Below are 16520 nucleotides of genomic sequence, written 5' to 3'. Positions count from 1 at the left end.
TCTAAATAGGGTCTATTACACACCACGTGACTGTCAATAATGTTGTCCACGCACATGTGAGACTGCCCATACACAATTGAAGGTTTAAATTTGTAATTTGGATAAAATTGTTGCTACTTAGAGTTTGGGACCTTGGGTTTATATTTATGGGGGATTTGCCAAAAGTTGGTGTATTATTTCTTTTGTATTAATGCACGAATTGATTAAAATTCAAATATAAAGAAAAGAAAATATTTCACACATGAAAATTGAACAATAAAATAATTTCTGAAAATAAAAGACAAAATTACTTACCTTAAGTTTTTATACGAAGGAAAAACTATTGTGTAATTTTTTTTGTCAAAATTAGAAATTATGATAGATCATTAAAGTGAATAAAGAAATTTCTTTTGACATTTTCAAAATTTTAATGGAAATAATTTAAAATTTTCCAAATTTGTAATTGAATTTTACCAAGAGTAGAATCAGTTAAATAATTTAATGTACAGTGTAGTGAGAACAAGTAGCTAGTTGGGATAAATCATAAGTCTTAGGGTGTGTTTGGATATCGTTTATTTGCTGAAAATTGAAAACTTATTGTTGAAAATATTGTACCAAATAATTTTTAAAGTGAGTTTGGTGGTACGTGAACAGTACCATCAGGACCCACTAAAAACGTTGAACGGGCGGATTGGGCGTTTTGCCCAATCCAAACGCATGCTTAAAGTACTTAGAATAAAAGAGTAAAGACTTATCTGTAAAGCAAAGAAATTATTTCACAAATATCATTGAAATTGAATCATAGATGAAAATAAAAGAAACGAATTTAAGGGAAGTGTATAAATTAATAAACAAAATTTCTTGGCTTTCAGTTTGAACTGGTTGCCAAGCTATAGCCAGGAATCTTAGCAAGTTTTCTCCCCTTCATGACCTCTCTTACCCTCTCAGCCTCTTTCCACAAACCTCTGCTGGAATAAATGTTTGATAAAACCACGTAAGCCCCATCATTCCAAGGTTCCAATTCTTGTAAATGCTTAGCAGCCCACTCCCCCATCTTCACATTCCCATACTTCTCACAAGCACCCATTAAAGACCCCCATACTACTGAATTGGCCTTCATTGGCATCCCCTCTATCATTTCTCTAGCCTCATTGAACAACCCGGCTCGACCAAGCAGATCCACCATGCATCCATAATGTTGCAACTGGGGCATTATCCCATATGCATTCTTCATCATGTGGAAGTAATATCTTCCCCCTTGTACAGTCCCACCGTGCACACATGCGCTCAACACCCCAACAAAAGTCACATGGTTCGGCCTCACACCAGCATCTCTCATGCACTGAAAGAATTCTAGTGCTTCATTCACATGTCCATGCATCGCATACCCTACAATCATGGATGTCCATGATGACACATTTCTTTGATCCATTCTCGAAAACACATTATAAGCTAAGTCCATCTTCCCACATTTTCCATACATGTCTATAAGAGAATTCAATGTCAAAACATCAGATTTCTCAAAGGTTTTAACTTGGAAAACAAGTTTGTGCAATTGAAGAGCCAAGTTCAAGTCCCCAAGACTTCCGCAAGCTGATGTAACACTAACCATAGTCACATCATCCGGCAAAAACCCAGATTTCCTTAGCTCCAAAAACATGTTTATCGCTTCCTTAGCACGCCCACCTTGTGAAAGACCTGCTATAATTGCATTCCAAGAACCCAACTTTCTATCAGGATTTTTATCAAACAACTCATGTGCATTCCTAAACTCTCCCGCTTTACAATACAGGCTAATGAACCCACTCTCACAGTACTCATTGTACTCCAACCCGACCCTTATGGCTACCGAATGAAGCTGGCGACCAAAGCCAGTTGCAAAAGCTTGAGACACAGCTTTTAAGATAATGGGAAGGGTATAACAATCAGGCAAGACCCCAGCTTTTGACATGGAAATGTAAACACATAGTGCTTTGTTAGGTGCCTCTAGTCTAGTGTACGATCTAATAATACTGTTCCAATGAAAGGGTGCAGGGTACAATTGTAGAAAATGGGTTCGGATTATGTGTGCAAAAATTTGATTCAGTTCCAATAAGTTAGCACAATTTGACAATTGGGTTGGTATGACTTTTGCTGGAGATTCTGGGTGTTCATGGTTTGTTGGAGATTGAGCATTGAGTTGGGCGTCAAAAGTTGTGGTGGTATTAGTTGTTGTTGTTGTTGTTGATACATGGGAAAAAATGGTGAGGTATTTGGGTGCTTGAGATATGGAAAGCCTGAGCAGGTGGGGATGAACAGAGTTCATACGTTGGAGTTGCGAGGAGGGAGAGTGATGAGTCACCAATATGTCAATCCCAATATGCCAGTCTTGGAACTACAACGCCAAGACCCATGTTGCTAAACTGGTTGGCATGTACTGATTTTTTATTATTATTATTTTGGCAAAAATGTAAAATTGACTCTATAACTTTCAACGTTTTTTATTTCAGTTCTCTAACTTTTAGTTTTGTTATTTCAGTCTTTTAACTTTCAATTTTTGTCACTCCACGCTTCCGTTAGAACTCAGTTAAGACTGCTGTTAAACTCATTAAGAAACGACGCCGTTTTATCCTTTTTTTTTTTAATTTTATAATTTTAGAATTAAAAAAAAATCTATATAAAAAAAAAAACATTTTAAGGAGAATGACACATTGTTCCCCTTCCCCTGAAATCTTTTTTTTTTGTTTTTGAAAACCCCCTTCCCCTGAAATCAAAACAAAGACACATTGAGACCGGTCCAAAATGGGTCAGATTTGAACAAAAATTTAGCTCTCGGTGCTGCAAGTTCAATTACATTAGTGCACAAAAAACACATTTGCAACATTACCTAGAAATGAGAGCTGAGAGACAAGCAATCCAAAAATACAAAGACAATTTATAGATGATATTGTATAATATAGATTAAAAAAAATAGTGGTACGAGTGCAAGATTTGATGGTGTGGATCTTGAGGAGCAACACAAGGACGCTGGCCAAATGGGTCATATCACCAGATAATCTGAATATATTCATCTTCACTTCTTTGTGTTTGGTTTCTTCTTCCTCAGATTAACTGCTTTCGTCTCACAAAGATAATAGAGAGATTCGAGCTTGGTTAAAGCTCTCTGGTTGTTTTTTTTTTAATTAAAAATAAATTGAAGAACAGAATAACCGGATCTGACACAAACTTCTGGGGTTGTTGAAACCGATTCTTCCTCTCTCAATGTTAGGGACTTGGGTCTCAATGTGCCTTTTGTTTTGTTTTCAGGGGAAGGGGGTTTTCAATGTGTCTTTGGTTGTTGCTGTTGTTGTTGTTTTTTTTTTTTTTTCTTTTAATTTTGAAATTAAAAAAAAAAGGTAAAGTGAGTTTAATGGCAGCCTTAACTAAGTTCTAACGGAAGTTTGGATTGACAAAAATTGAAAGTTAGAAGACTGAAATGACAAAATTGAAAGTTAGAGGACTGAAATGAAAAACGTTGAAAGTTAGAGGGTCAGTTTTGCATTTTTACCTATTATTTTTTATGATATCGATGGTTGACAACATTTTCTATTATAATTATTGAATTATTTAAAAAATTTCATAAAATAATCTAGCAATAATTGTGTGTTGATTTTTTTTTTCTATAAGATAAAAATTTTACTCTAACCTAATTTAAAAGAATATGTGTGTGAAATTCTCTCTCAGAGACTTGAACTGCGGCCTTTGTTCCTCCCACACCCCACAAATAGTTATATTTGTAGAATGACCATCATGCTAAGGTTGCGTACGAGGTGGTGGAGGTGGGAGGCGTGGGAGTGATGGATGACTGGGCTTTGTCGGCGCCGGTGTGTAGGATCCGTGGTGAGTGTTAGTGGGAGTCGCTTAGGGTTCGTAGGGAAGAGACAGAGAGTTTTTCTTTTTTTGGTGTTTGATATTTGGTGCCTTAGGGTTTTTTGTTATTATTATTATTTATACTTGCTTCTGTAGACCTGTTTACATAAATGCAGTTTCAGGGGTGCTTGAAGCCGCGTTTATATAAACGCAGCTTGAGGGGTGACTATGACCGCTTTTTTCAATAAACGCGGCTTTAGGATAGACCTATAGACGTGTTCTATAAATGCGGCTTCAAGACATATATTTAAAAAAAAAAAAAATTTCAGATGGGTCTAAAGATGCATTTTAAAAACGTGGCTTCAGCCCAACCCAGAAAAACGCAGCTGGAACACATCTTCACGCGGCTACAGACCTGATCTTGGGCCGCGTTCAACGCACGCTGTTATACTTAACGCGCTGTAGCTGCGTTTTGGTGAAACGCGGCTCAAACAAGGGTCTTAGGCTGCGTTTTTGCAAACGTGGCTACAAAAAACGTGGCCTAAGACCTGCGTGTTTTGTAGTGTGTGGTGGTGTTGTGTGTGTGTGTGTGTGGGAGAGGGGGGGGGGGATAATTACATTCCCCTCTCTTAAGGTTTGGAGGAATGACACTCCACCCCAAGCTTGAAGGGAAAAAACACTATTCTCCCTTGAAGTTTGAAGAAATTAACACCCTCCTCCCTTTTTGTTTATATTAATAATGAAATATTCTAAATTTTTAAAAGAATCTCTTTAAAAAAATTTAATCATGGCAAGTAAAAAAATAACCGATAAATTTAGAATAAAATGCAAAATTTATAAGCACCAAAAAACACTGGCAATGGAAAATTTCATCATAGCCCGCTGAAAAAAGAAGAAAAAAAAAATAAAGAAAAAAATTCACACTTACTATTTTAAATTACATTTTAATTAAAATTTAAAACAATAAATTTTAATTATAAAATAAGATAATTACGTTACGTGTATGCTAATACTTATTTTGTGTTTTAATATTTGGGAAATAATTAAGTTTCAAGTAAGTGTTTAATGTATCCTTTTTCAACTTCTATGACGTGGTACACTACATCATTGAAGAAAAAAAATTGGAAATTTTTGCTATGTTGGTGTGGACTATATGTATTTGGTATTATAAAAACTAGATCAAAAATAGCAACAAGGATTACCCATCTCACATGTTATCCCCTTATGCTAACCAAGTCCTAGCTGATTTCCATTGAGAACTTCTTGTATCCATGGCCTAGGCCTCTATACAACATTCATCTTGGGTTTAGTGGCATTCTCCTTCAATTTCTTCTCTCAAGGTCAATTTTGATGGAGTGGTTTTAAGATATCCAAGAGAGGTAGGTCTGGGGTGGTTGTTCGCAATAATCAGGGATTGGTTATAGCATCTTAATCATAAAAAGTCACTCTCCTTCCCTCAACAGATGATGTAGAAGCTATGGCAGCTATTAAAGCACTCTTTTTTGCTTGTGAACTGAGTCTCTCATCAATTATCCTTAAGGGAGATTCTGAAATGGTAATCAAAACTTTTAAAAGTGAAGAGGAGTCATTTGCCCCCTTTGGTCACCTGTATGCTTCTATCAAATCCAGTATAAATGCCTTCAACTCTATTCGTGTCTCTCACACATGTAGATTAGGCAATTCGGTAGCTCACAATCTAACTAAATATGCAAAACATTTTGGAAGTTTATTAGTGTGGATGGAGGATGTTCCTCCACACTTTCATGTTATTCTTCTTGTCAATCATGACTAAGTTTTTGATGAAAGTACGAGGTTTTCTTATAAAAAAAAAAGTAGGAGTCTAATAAATGATAAAAAAGAAAAGAAAAGAAAAGAAAAGTGTCTAAAAGTAGTGACATTATATGTGGTGTTTGATATTTGTGCTTTGAATCTCATCCCTTCCCTTTCTCCGCTATCTATCTATCAAAGGAAAAAAAAAAAAAGGCTAATAATTAATTTGAATAAATGGCTTGAGTAAATTGATAAATATTTAATTATTTTCACTAATTTAAGTTTACAATTATCTTTTAATATTGTTTTTTTTTTTAAGAATGATCTTTTAGTATTGTTGATTTTGTGCAATTAAATCTACTTTTATTTTTGGTGATTTTGTTTCAATTCTTGCCAAAGCAACTTGATTTGAATAAGTCATATTCCAAATTAAATGTTTCCTATACAAATCTTTAAAAATTCATTATTTATAAATAATGAGCGCATTACCTTTAAAAATTCAAGGCTAACACTAATGGTAAGCATGCACACACATAATTAATTATATTATTATTGAACAAACCCTTAATTTTTGTCAAAATTAATTCTTAAATTGAATTAAATTAAAACTAATTGAGGCTCCATAATGTTTGATTATGATTAATTAATTAGAAAATTGAAAAAAATTTAGTGAAATAATTGCAATTCAGAGCTTAAAAAGAAAGTTGATGGGTTGTCACAGGGTAGTCTAGAAGATCACTTTCACCAATACTTAGAGATAGCTGACCAAAACTTTCCACTTTCGATTTTGCTTGCTCGCCACTCCTATTAACCCCAAATTCAATGCATCTACCCCTCTAGAACCTTCCACCTCCACTAAAAATAGAGGAGAAATCCTCATTCCAAAGCACCCCACTCCCTTAGAACTCTAGAGGAAGTAACAAAGAAAGGCGCCTATGGTGGTTCAATCCACCTGGCCTTAAATCACTACAAAGGAATACATCAGTCCTTCTAGTCTCAGGTTCGCAGACCGGTAATTGTTTCTTCACTTCTTAAAGGTTCTAAAGAAGCCCCCATAATTCTCTCTTAGGGTTTTAGAGGAAGTAATAAACAAAGGCACTATGTGGTTCATCTTCTTGGTTTGATCATGCTGGGGCAAACATCGGTCCACTTGGTCTAGGGTTTGCATCTAAGTAATTTGTTGTCTCACTCGACAAATTCTAAGAGGAATTTCCCCCTTATCTATTAATTTTTTATGCTTAGTGTAGCTTTAAAACATGTTTGTTTTAATTATATGTTCACTAGGATTTAAGCATGCTTTTTTTTTTTGAATATTTTTATAACAACCTTTGAATGTTTATGATATGTTCTTCACATGTTTATATCTTAAGGTTCTATTAAAAATAATGTTGAACATTTTTTTAGCTTTATCACATGGCACACAAACGATACTTTAATTTTCAATTCATCCAAAATGATTATATGCTAGAATTAAAATTTTACACTATGCACACAAAAACACTTATTTCAACCTTGAATAGCATGCTCTTGAATGTTTATATCAGGTTGATTACTTGGATGATATGATATGGCCATTGGCCTACATAGTCTAGAAAACCAATTTCATCAGGCAAGGTGGGTGCTTAACTCCTTCTCACCTTGTAACTAAGACTCCAAACTTAATTTATTTTGTGTAGTTTCATCTTGAGATTGGTTTATATGAATGTTTCTTTTAATGTGATAATAAAAAATTCTATTAGATTATGTAATCAACACCAAAGCCTTACATCTCACATGATCATATCAAATGCACATTTGCTTCAAGAGTTATAGCTTATTTTGCAAGATTTGCACACTTGATCTTGTTTTCTATCTTTTACTAAAAATAGAAATAATAATAAATTAAGCATTTATGTTTATCTAAAAAATTGATAAACAAGGAGAAATATAATTAGAATAAATAAATGATGAATACTTTAGTACTAGTAAGTATAAGATAATGAAATTTTATGTAGAATTAATTTATTGTAAAACAAAGAAGAAGAAGTTGATATGAACAAAACATAGGTTGCATGTTTTAGTAAATCACTTATTGTTACTTTATTAAAAAAAAGTTGATAAAAACAAATAAATTGTGGTTTTTATCTAAAAAATTGCTACAATTTGCTTTTATTTAAAATGCTTATTGTGACTTTATCTAGTCTTTGTTGCAATTTGGTGTAATACGTTACTTGGCGCAACTATAGTTTTTAAGTCCAATTTTTATTATATAGTATATGATTTGTGTATATGTTCATGGTAATGTTAATGTTTATGTTTATGTTTGGGTGTATGTATGCATGTGGCTTCTATCTTTGGCATTGACCATTCTTTTAATTTGGAGGCAGAAAGATCACCTATATAACCATCACTTTGAGAATGTTGGACAATATAAGTACTTTCAAGATGCATTCAAGAGAGGCATATTCGATATATTGTTCTCAAAGATTTCTATTCTTTATTCAAGCAACGATCGCAAGAATCATCTCAACAACAAATTTAATTGATATTGTTACACAAATAAATAAATGAAGTTATTTCATCTATGTCTAAAACCTTTATAATCATACTTTCATCCATTTAGCTTTTAAATTATTTTGGAATTTTTTTTCAATGGTTTGCATTCTAATAATTTAGTACATCGTAATGTCATCCAAACAATTTTATTAATCGCGTATTCTTCTTTTGAATTTAGTTTGTAAAAGATATACACTTGCAAAGCAGGTATTGCCTCAGACATCATGATATTCCTTCTTCTGATATTACATTAGAGAAAGTTTTCTCCTTTCATTTGTCACCTATTATTTGCTTTTCAATTTATTTAGGATTTTATATATTTATTTTCCTTTTGAAAGAAGGGATTTTGTTAGCTTTTTTTTTTTTTTTTGAGAATCAAGTTTTTGTTACTAACCTTTCACACCAATATATTAATAATATTTTTACTTCTAAGTTAGAGGGAAAAAAAAGAGTAAATGAGAAGTAATATTTTTAAATCAAAGGTAAAAATTACAAAATGAAATCACTTTTTAATTACATTTCAAAATCATTAAATTTTTTCTACTTAAGGATTTTTTGTATATAAAAGTTTAATTAAAGTTATTAACATATTTATATATATATATATTTATTTATTTATCTATTGAATTAGTTGTTTTTTTCCTATAATTATAATTCTTGAATATAGTGTGTCGGATGCATATGTTTATGTGCATGTTTACGTTTAATGTTGGTAGTAGAAGAACTTTAAAGAGGTGTTCAAGATTTATATTTGATGCACTCTTCTCAAAGGATTTCCTAGAAATCTTCTAGTAACGGTCCTAATTAACTAGAATTCGGCTTAAAAACTACTTTCATTTGCCATTGACAAAGTAGGATAATAAATGATCAAACATGACTTGTAAAGAGTTCAAACAATGTGGGTTCCCCCCTTTTTATAATCAAAACTTTGGAAATGTAGATTTGGAATATTAATGTCATCAACCTCACTCCAGGGAGAATTTGTGGCCTTAAATCCATTTTGTATTAAAATCTTTAAATAATACAAATTTTATTTTTTGAGAATTATACAAACATTGGACATTATGAATCTATTTTATGCACAATCTATAAGAGGAATTGTTTGTGATTTAGGTATGAGAATGAGATATTAATAAGAAATATCCAAATCACAGTTCCTTGTAAGCTTACAAACCTTAGTTTGTAGCTGGTGATGAAATTGAGAATTTTATTTGATAAGATTATAACATATCAGTTATGATGATCTATCTTGATCACCAAAGTGCCCTAAAATCCAGTTTGCATTACAGACTTTAATTAGTAAATATTGTATAAATTCTTCCATTAGAATAATAAGGAAAAAGAGGGAAAACTTGATGTAGCTTGAAGGGAGAGAGAGAATGTGCCTAGCCATAGGCAGCAGAGCTTTAACAAAGCTTCTTGATCAAAGCATGAATGCATGATTAGGTAATGATCCTCATAACAAAGAAGTATTGAAATGGTGAAGATGGTTTAGTGAGGCTCAATGGTTTCAGTTTGAAGTGAAAAGACAGAAGAAAATATTAGTTTTGTGGACTTTCAACTAGTGTTGGGATATCTTGATTTTGTTGTTTTATGTTTTATTTGACAGGAATGTTACTAAGAATGCACCAAAAGTACTTGCAACCAAGCACCGAGAAATAGGGTGTGGTTAGGTTGACAACAGATCTAAGAACCCCAACCCAACCTAATCAGGTCACATGATCAATTAAGTTATGGGTTGATCTCAAATCCCGACCTTAATTTTGAATAGAGCACTAAAAGTTCTTTTCTTATGTATGAGTTCATAAGATAAAAAAGTTGGATGTACTTCATACACTAAATTTTTCTAAAATACTTTTCTTTGAACCATACACCTGTAAGGTCTTCGTCTACACTTCTCTTTCTCTATAATTACTTGGGAAAAAAAAGTTGACATACTTCCTTAATAGCATTCCACAAAAGATCTGAGAAGGTTCCAAACCTAAGTTATTTAAAGCCATTTAAGAGGATTTAAAAATCAAACGTTTTCAAAATACAATTTTTAAAACATTGCTTTTCTTAAGTGCTATTTTTTCAAGCAGATTATTTTAAGAAAATTGAAAAATAATATATACCAAACAAACACTCAAAAAGCTTGAAAGAAGTAAACAGGACAGTTGAATTTACATTCTCTTATTAATATTGCATGACTTCTATTTGTACATTCTTTTGATTACTTCTGTTGTGTTTTCCAGTCCTTTTTTTCCCCTTCCTTTATTTGCAGATAATGAATAGAAAAGTTTATGATTAAGTCATATCCAAGATTTTGTTTAGAAGAACATTAGCTAAAGGCAACAAGGTGTTGCATCATTTCAAATACATGGTTGGTTCTTTTATATCTCATAGCTTACTCTCAAAAACATTGCTGCAACACAGACCCATTTATTTTGATATTGTCAATTCACAAAAGATATAAACACCAGCTGCTACTATATACAAAATGCATTATAATAGGCATTTGCCAAGTACTCCATCTCATCTCCTTTTTTTCTATTCTCTTATCCTTATTTGGAGCTGAAGCACAAGCTCCATGAGAAAAAGCTCCCCATCAAATCTCAACCCAGATGATTCAGCAGGTTGAAGCGAACCATCTACCATTCCACCAAAAACATACAAGTAAAGCCCGGAATGATCAGCACAAGCTCGATGAAATGACCGACAATTAGGTTTATAACCACTTGCCTTCAACCTTTTCCACTTTTTTACCAATATTTCCTTGGAGTTCAGTTTGGTTGGCTGGACGCTAATGGAAGGGATTGCACGAATATCTAACACTCAAAAGTCATCTTTCCTGTGTCTATATGAATCTTCCCCACCATATATAAGTAACCGGCCTCCTAAAATTATTGTAACTGAGTGACCGACTTGTGGAAGGGAAACTCCTCCGGGTATATTTGGTAATTCATAGACATATCCATGAGCCAAACATCATTGAGCACCTCATAACCCAGATTTCCTTAGCTCCAAAAACATGTTTATCGCTTCCTTAGCACGCCCACCTTGCAAAAGACCTGCTATAACTGCATTTTATCAAACAACTCACGTGCATTCCTAAACTCACCCACTTTACATTCCTTGAAATTTGAAGAAATTAACAATTTCCTCCCTTTTTGTTTATATTAATAATGAAATATTCTAAATTTTTGTAAGAATCTCTTTTAAAAAAATTTAATCATGGTTATTAAAAAAATAACTGATAAATTTAGAATAAAATTCAAAATTTATCAAGCACCAAAAAACACTTGCAATGGAAAATTTCATCATAACCCGTTGAAAAAAGAAGAAAAAAAGAGAGAAAGCAAAATTCACACTTACTATTTTAAATTACACTTTAATTAAAATTTAAAAGAATGATTTTTAATTATGAAGTAAGATAATTTTTGACATGTGCCTTTAGGCAGAGGGCAGGTTAGTACAAAACATTTTAGAGATTAATTTAACAAAATTTTTCATTCGAATGTTAAGGGGGGGGGGGCAAAGTGTTTTTTTTTCCTTCAAATTTGGGATGGAGTGTCATTTCTATAAACCTCAAGAGAGATGAGTGTAATTTCCCCTATATCTATACACACACACACACACATACTATGTCACATGTGTGCTAATACTTATTTTGTGTTTTAATATTTGGGAAATAATTAAGGGTCAAGTAAGAGACTAAGAGTCTAATGTATCCTTTTTCAACTTCTATGACATGGTACACTACATCATTGAAGAAGTAAAAACTTTGGAAATTTTTACTATGTTGGTGTGGACTATTTAGTATTGAGAAAACTAGATCAAAATTAGCAACAAGGATTACCCCATCTCGAAGGTTATCCCCTTATGCTAACCAAGTCCTAGCTGATTTCCATTGAGAACTTCTTGTATCCATGGCCTAGGCCTCTATACAACATTCATCTTGGGTTTAGTGGCATTCTCCTTCAATTTCTTCTCTCTAGGTCAATTTTGATGGAGTGGTTTTAAGATATCCAAGAGAGGTAGGTCTGGGGTGGTTGTTCGCAACAATTAGGGATTGGTTATAGCATCTTAATCATAAAAAGTCACTCTTCTTTCCTCAACAGATGATGTAGAAGCTATGGTAGCTATTAAAGCACTCTTTTTTGCTCGTGAACTCAGTCTCTCATCAACTATCCTTAAGGGAGATTCTAAAATGGTAATCAAAACTTTTAAAAGTGAAGAGGAGTCATTTGCCCCCTTTGGGCACCTGTATGCTTCTATCAAATCCACTATAAATGCCTTCAACTCTATTTCTTTCTCTCACACATGTAGATTAGGCAATTTGGTAGCTCACAACCTAACTAAATATGCAAAACATTTTAGAGATTTATTAGTGTGGATGGATGATGTCCCTCCACACCTTCATGTTGTTTCATCATGACTAAGTTTTTAATGAAAGGGTGAGGTTTTCTTCTAAAAAGAAAGTAGGAGTCTAATAAATGATAAAAAAGAAAAGAAAAAAAAGAAAAGAAAAGTAAGTGTCTAAGAGTAGAGACATTATTTGTGGTGTTTGATATTCGTGCTTTGAATCTCATCCCTTCCCTTTCTCCTCTATCTATCAAAAAAGAAAAAAAAGAAAAAAGAAAAAAGAAAAAAAGAAAGGCGAATAATTAATTTGAATAAATAGCTTGAGTAAATTGATAAATATTTAATTTTTTTCACTAATTTAAGTTTACAATTATCTTTTAATATTGTTTTTTATAGAATGATCTTTTAATATTGTTGATTTTGTTTCAATTGTTGCCAAAGCAACTGTTTTTTTTTTTTTGAGAAGGAATAACTTGAATTTTCATTAAAAAAATTAGCCGAAATCAGCTGCAAGTACAGGTAGAAGGTGTGGAGGAATATCCTTCATCCACACTGAAAAACCTCGAACATGTCGAGCATGTTTTGCTAGGTTGTGAGCAACATAATTACCAAGCCTACAAACGTGAGAGAATGAAATGCAGCAGCTGGTCTTTGTTTGTTGTTTGGCTGAGTCTAGAATGTGGCCAAACGGGGAGAGTGTTGCTTCGTCGCTCTTGAGACTCCTTTTCACTACCTCTGAGTCTCCTTCAAGGACAAAGGATGAGAAGCCAAGTTCAACTGCAAAGGAAATGGCTCGTGCCGTTGCCAAGGCTTCGACGATATCCGATGGGTGTGGGAGAGGAACCTGCTGCACGGATAGGGATGCTAGGACTTGTCCAGATGAGTTTTGAATCACAACACCTAGACTTGCCTTCCCGATATCCTTGAATGTTGCACCGTCGAAATTAACCTTTAGAGAAGCTTGAGGCGGTGGTTTCCATCTGACCTGAGGACTAGCATTAATAGGTACCTGAGCTGCTATTGCCAGAGCAACTTGATTTGAATAACAATGCCATATTCCAAATTAAATGTTTCCTATACAAATCTTTAAAAATTAATTATGAAAAAATCATTATTTATAAATAATGAGCGCATTACATATAAATAATTAATACAAATAAATTCACACACACACACACGCACATACACACCCACAATAAATGACATGTCACGATCCTATTGGTTCAAGGCTAACACTAATGGTAAGCATGTACACACATAATTAATTATATTATTATTGAACAAATCCTTAATTTTTGTCAAAATTAATTCTTAATTTAAATTAAATTAAAACTAATGGAGGCTCCATAATGTTTTATTATGATTAATTAGGTAGAAAAATTGAAAAAAATTCAGAGAATTAATTTCAATTTAGAGCTTAAAAAGGAAGTTGATGGGTTGTCACAAGGTAGTCTAGAAGATCACTTTCACCAATGCTCAGAGATAGTTGACCAAAACCTTCCACTTTCGGTTTTGCTTGTTCGCCACTCCTACTAACTCCAAATTCAATGCATCTACCCCTCCTAAACCTTCCCCCTCCACTAAAAATAGAGGAGAAATCCTCATTCCAAAGCACCCCACTCGCCTAGAACTCTAGAGGAAGTAACAAAGAAAGGCACATGTGGTGGTTCAATCCACTTGGCCTTAAATCACAAGAAAGGAATACACCAGACCTTTTAGTCTCAGGTTTGCAGCCCGGTAATTGTTTCCTCACTTCTTAAAGGTTCTAAAGGAGACCCCATAATTCACTCTTAGGGTTTTAGAGGAAATAATAAACAAAGGCACTATGTGATTTGTCTTCTTCGTTGGATCATGCTAGGGCAAACATCGGTCCTGTTGGTCTCAGGTTTGCATCTAATTAATTTGTTGTCTTACTCGACAAATTCTAAGAGGAATCTCCCCCTTATCTATTAATTTTTTATGCTTTGTGTAGCTTTAAGACGTGTTTTTTTTTTTTAATTATATGTTTACTAGGATTTAAGCAGGCTTTTGTTTGAATATTTTTATAACATGCTTTGAATGTTTATGATATGTTCTTCACATGTTTATATACAAAGGTTCTATTAAAAATAATTTTGAACATTTTTTTAGCTTTATCAAATGCACACAAACCATACTTTAATTTTCAATTCATCCAAAATGATTATATGCTAGAATTAAAGTTTTCCACTATGCACACACAAGCACTTATTTCAACCTTGAATAGCATGCTCTTGAATGTCTATAATAGGTTGATTACTTGGATGATATGATATAGCCATTGGCCTACATAGTCTAGAAAACCAATCTCACCAGGCAAGGTGAGTGCTTAATTCCTTCTCACCTTGTAACTTAGACTCCAAACTTAATTTATTTTGTGCAAATTCATCTTGAGATTGATTTATATGAATGTTTCTTTTAATGTGATAATAAAAAATTCTATCGGAATATGTAATCAACACTAAAGCCTTACGTCTCACATGATCATATCAAATGCACATTTGCTTCAAGAGTTATATCTTATTTTGCAAGATTTGCACACTTGATCTTTGTTTTCTATCTTTTACTAAAAATAGAAATAATAATAAATTAAGCATTTATGTTTATCTAAAAAATTGATAAACCAGGAGAAATATAATTAGAATAAATAAATGATGAATACTTTAGCATTAATAAAAATAAGATAATGAAAATTTATGTACAATTAACTTATTGTAAAACAAAGAAAAAGAAGTTGATATATAAACAAAACATAGGTTGCATGTTTTGGTAAATCACTTATTGTTAATTTATTAAAAGTTGATAAAAACAAATAAACTATGGTTTTTATTTAAAAAACCGTTACAATTTGCTTTTAAAAATTCTTATTGTGACTTTATCTAGCCTTTGTTGCAATTTGGTGTAATAAGTTACTTGGCACAACCATAGTTTCTTAGTCCAACTTTTATTATATAGTATATGATTTGTGTATATGTTCATGGTAATGTTAATGTTTATGTTTGGCTGTGTGTATGCACGTGGCTTCTATCTTTGGCATTAACCTTTATTTTAATTTGGAGGCAAAAAGAGCCTATATAACCATCACTTTGAGAATGTTGGACAACATAAGTACTTTCAAGATGCATTCAAGAGGGGCATATTTGATATATTGTTCTCAAAGATTTCTATTCATTATTCAAGCAATGATCCCAAGAATCATCTTAACAACAAATTTCATTGATATTGTTGCACAAATAAATGAAGTTATTTCATCTATGTCTAAAACCTTTATAATCATACTTTCATCCATTTAGCTTTTAAATTATTTTGGAACTTTTTTTTCAATGTTTTGCATTCTAATAATTTAGTACATCGTAATGTCATTTAGACTATTTTATTAATCGCGAATTCTTCTTTTGAATTTATTTTGGAAAAGCTACTTGCTTGCTTGATAATCTGATTACAGGCGAGTACGTTCTTTCGATATTTCGCTAGAGATACTATTCTTCTTTCAATCCTCTCCTCTCTATTGCTTTTCCGAAGTTACTTGCTTTCTTAATTTTGCGATTACAACGATATTTGTTCTTTTGATACTTCGCTAGAGAATTTTTCTCCTTTCATTCTTCACCTATTAATTGCTTTTCCAACTTATTTAGGATTTTATATATTTATTTTCCTTAAAAAAAAAGGTTTTTTTAGATTTTATTTCTTTTTTTTTAGAATGAGGTTTTTGTTACTAACCTTTCACACCAATATATAAATAATATTTTTACTTGGAAAAAAATGAGTAAATAAGAAGTATTATTTTTAAATCAAAGGTAAAAATTACAAAATGAAATAGCTTTTTAATTACATTTCAAAATCTTTAACTTTTTTCTTCTTAATGATATTTTGTATATAAAAATTTAATTAAAGTTATTAACATATATATATATATATTCATTTATTTGTTTTTTTTCTATAATTATAATTCTTGAATATAGTGTGTTGGATTCATATGTTTATGTTTAGTGTGTTTATGTGTATGTTTACGTTTAATGTTGGCAGTAGAAGAAATTCAAAGATGA

At 32.3% G+C, this 16520-nt stretch overlaps 1 protein-coding gene across 1 annotated transcript; it reads right to left on the bottom strand.

Annotated features, from left to right (window-relative positions):
• Window positions 1-750: 750 nt before the first annotated feature.
• On the bottom strand, window positions 751-2347 carry LOC142634340 (pentatricopeptide repeat-containing protein At1g77170, mitochondrial). The gene has a single exon (XM_075808635.1). It carries the CDS (start codon window positions 2282-2284, stop codon window positions 848-850), a length of 1437 nt encoding a protein of 478 aa, XP_075664750.1. The 5' UTR covers window positions 2285-2347; the 3' UTR covers window positions 751-847.
• Window positions 2348-16520: the final 14173 nt, after the last annotated feature.

The sequence above is a fragment of the Castanea sativa genome, chromosome 5, assembly GCF_040712315.1.
Source record: "Castanea sativa cultivar Marrone di Chiusa Pesio chromosome 5, ASM4071231v1".
Lineage (NCBI taxonomy): Eukaryota > Viridiplantae > Streptophyta > Magnoliopsida > Fagales > Fagaceae > Castanea > Castanea sativa.
The sequence above is the reverse complement of the archived record's forward strand: the minus strand, read 5'-3'. Positions and strand labels throughout refer to the sequence as shown.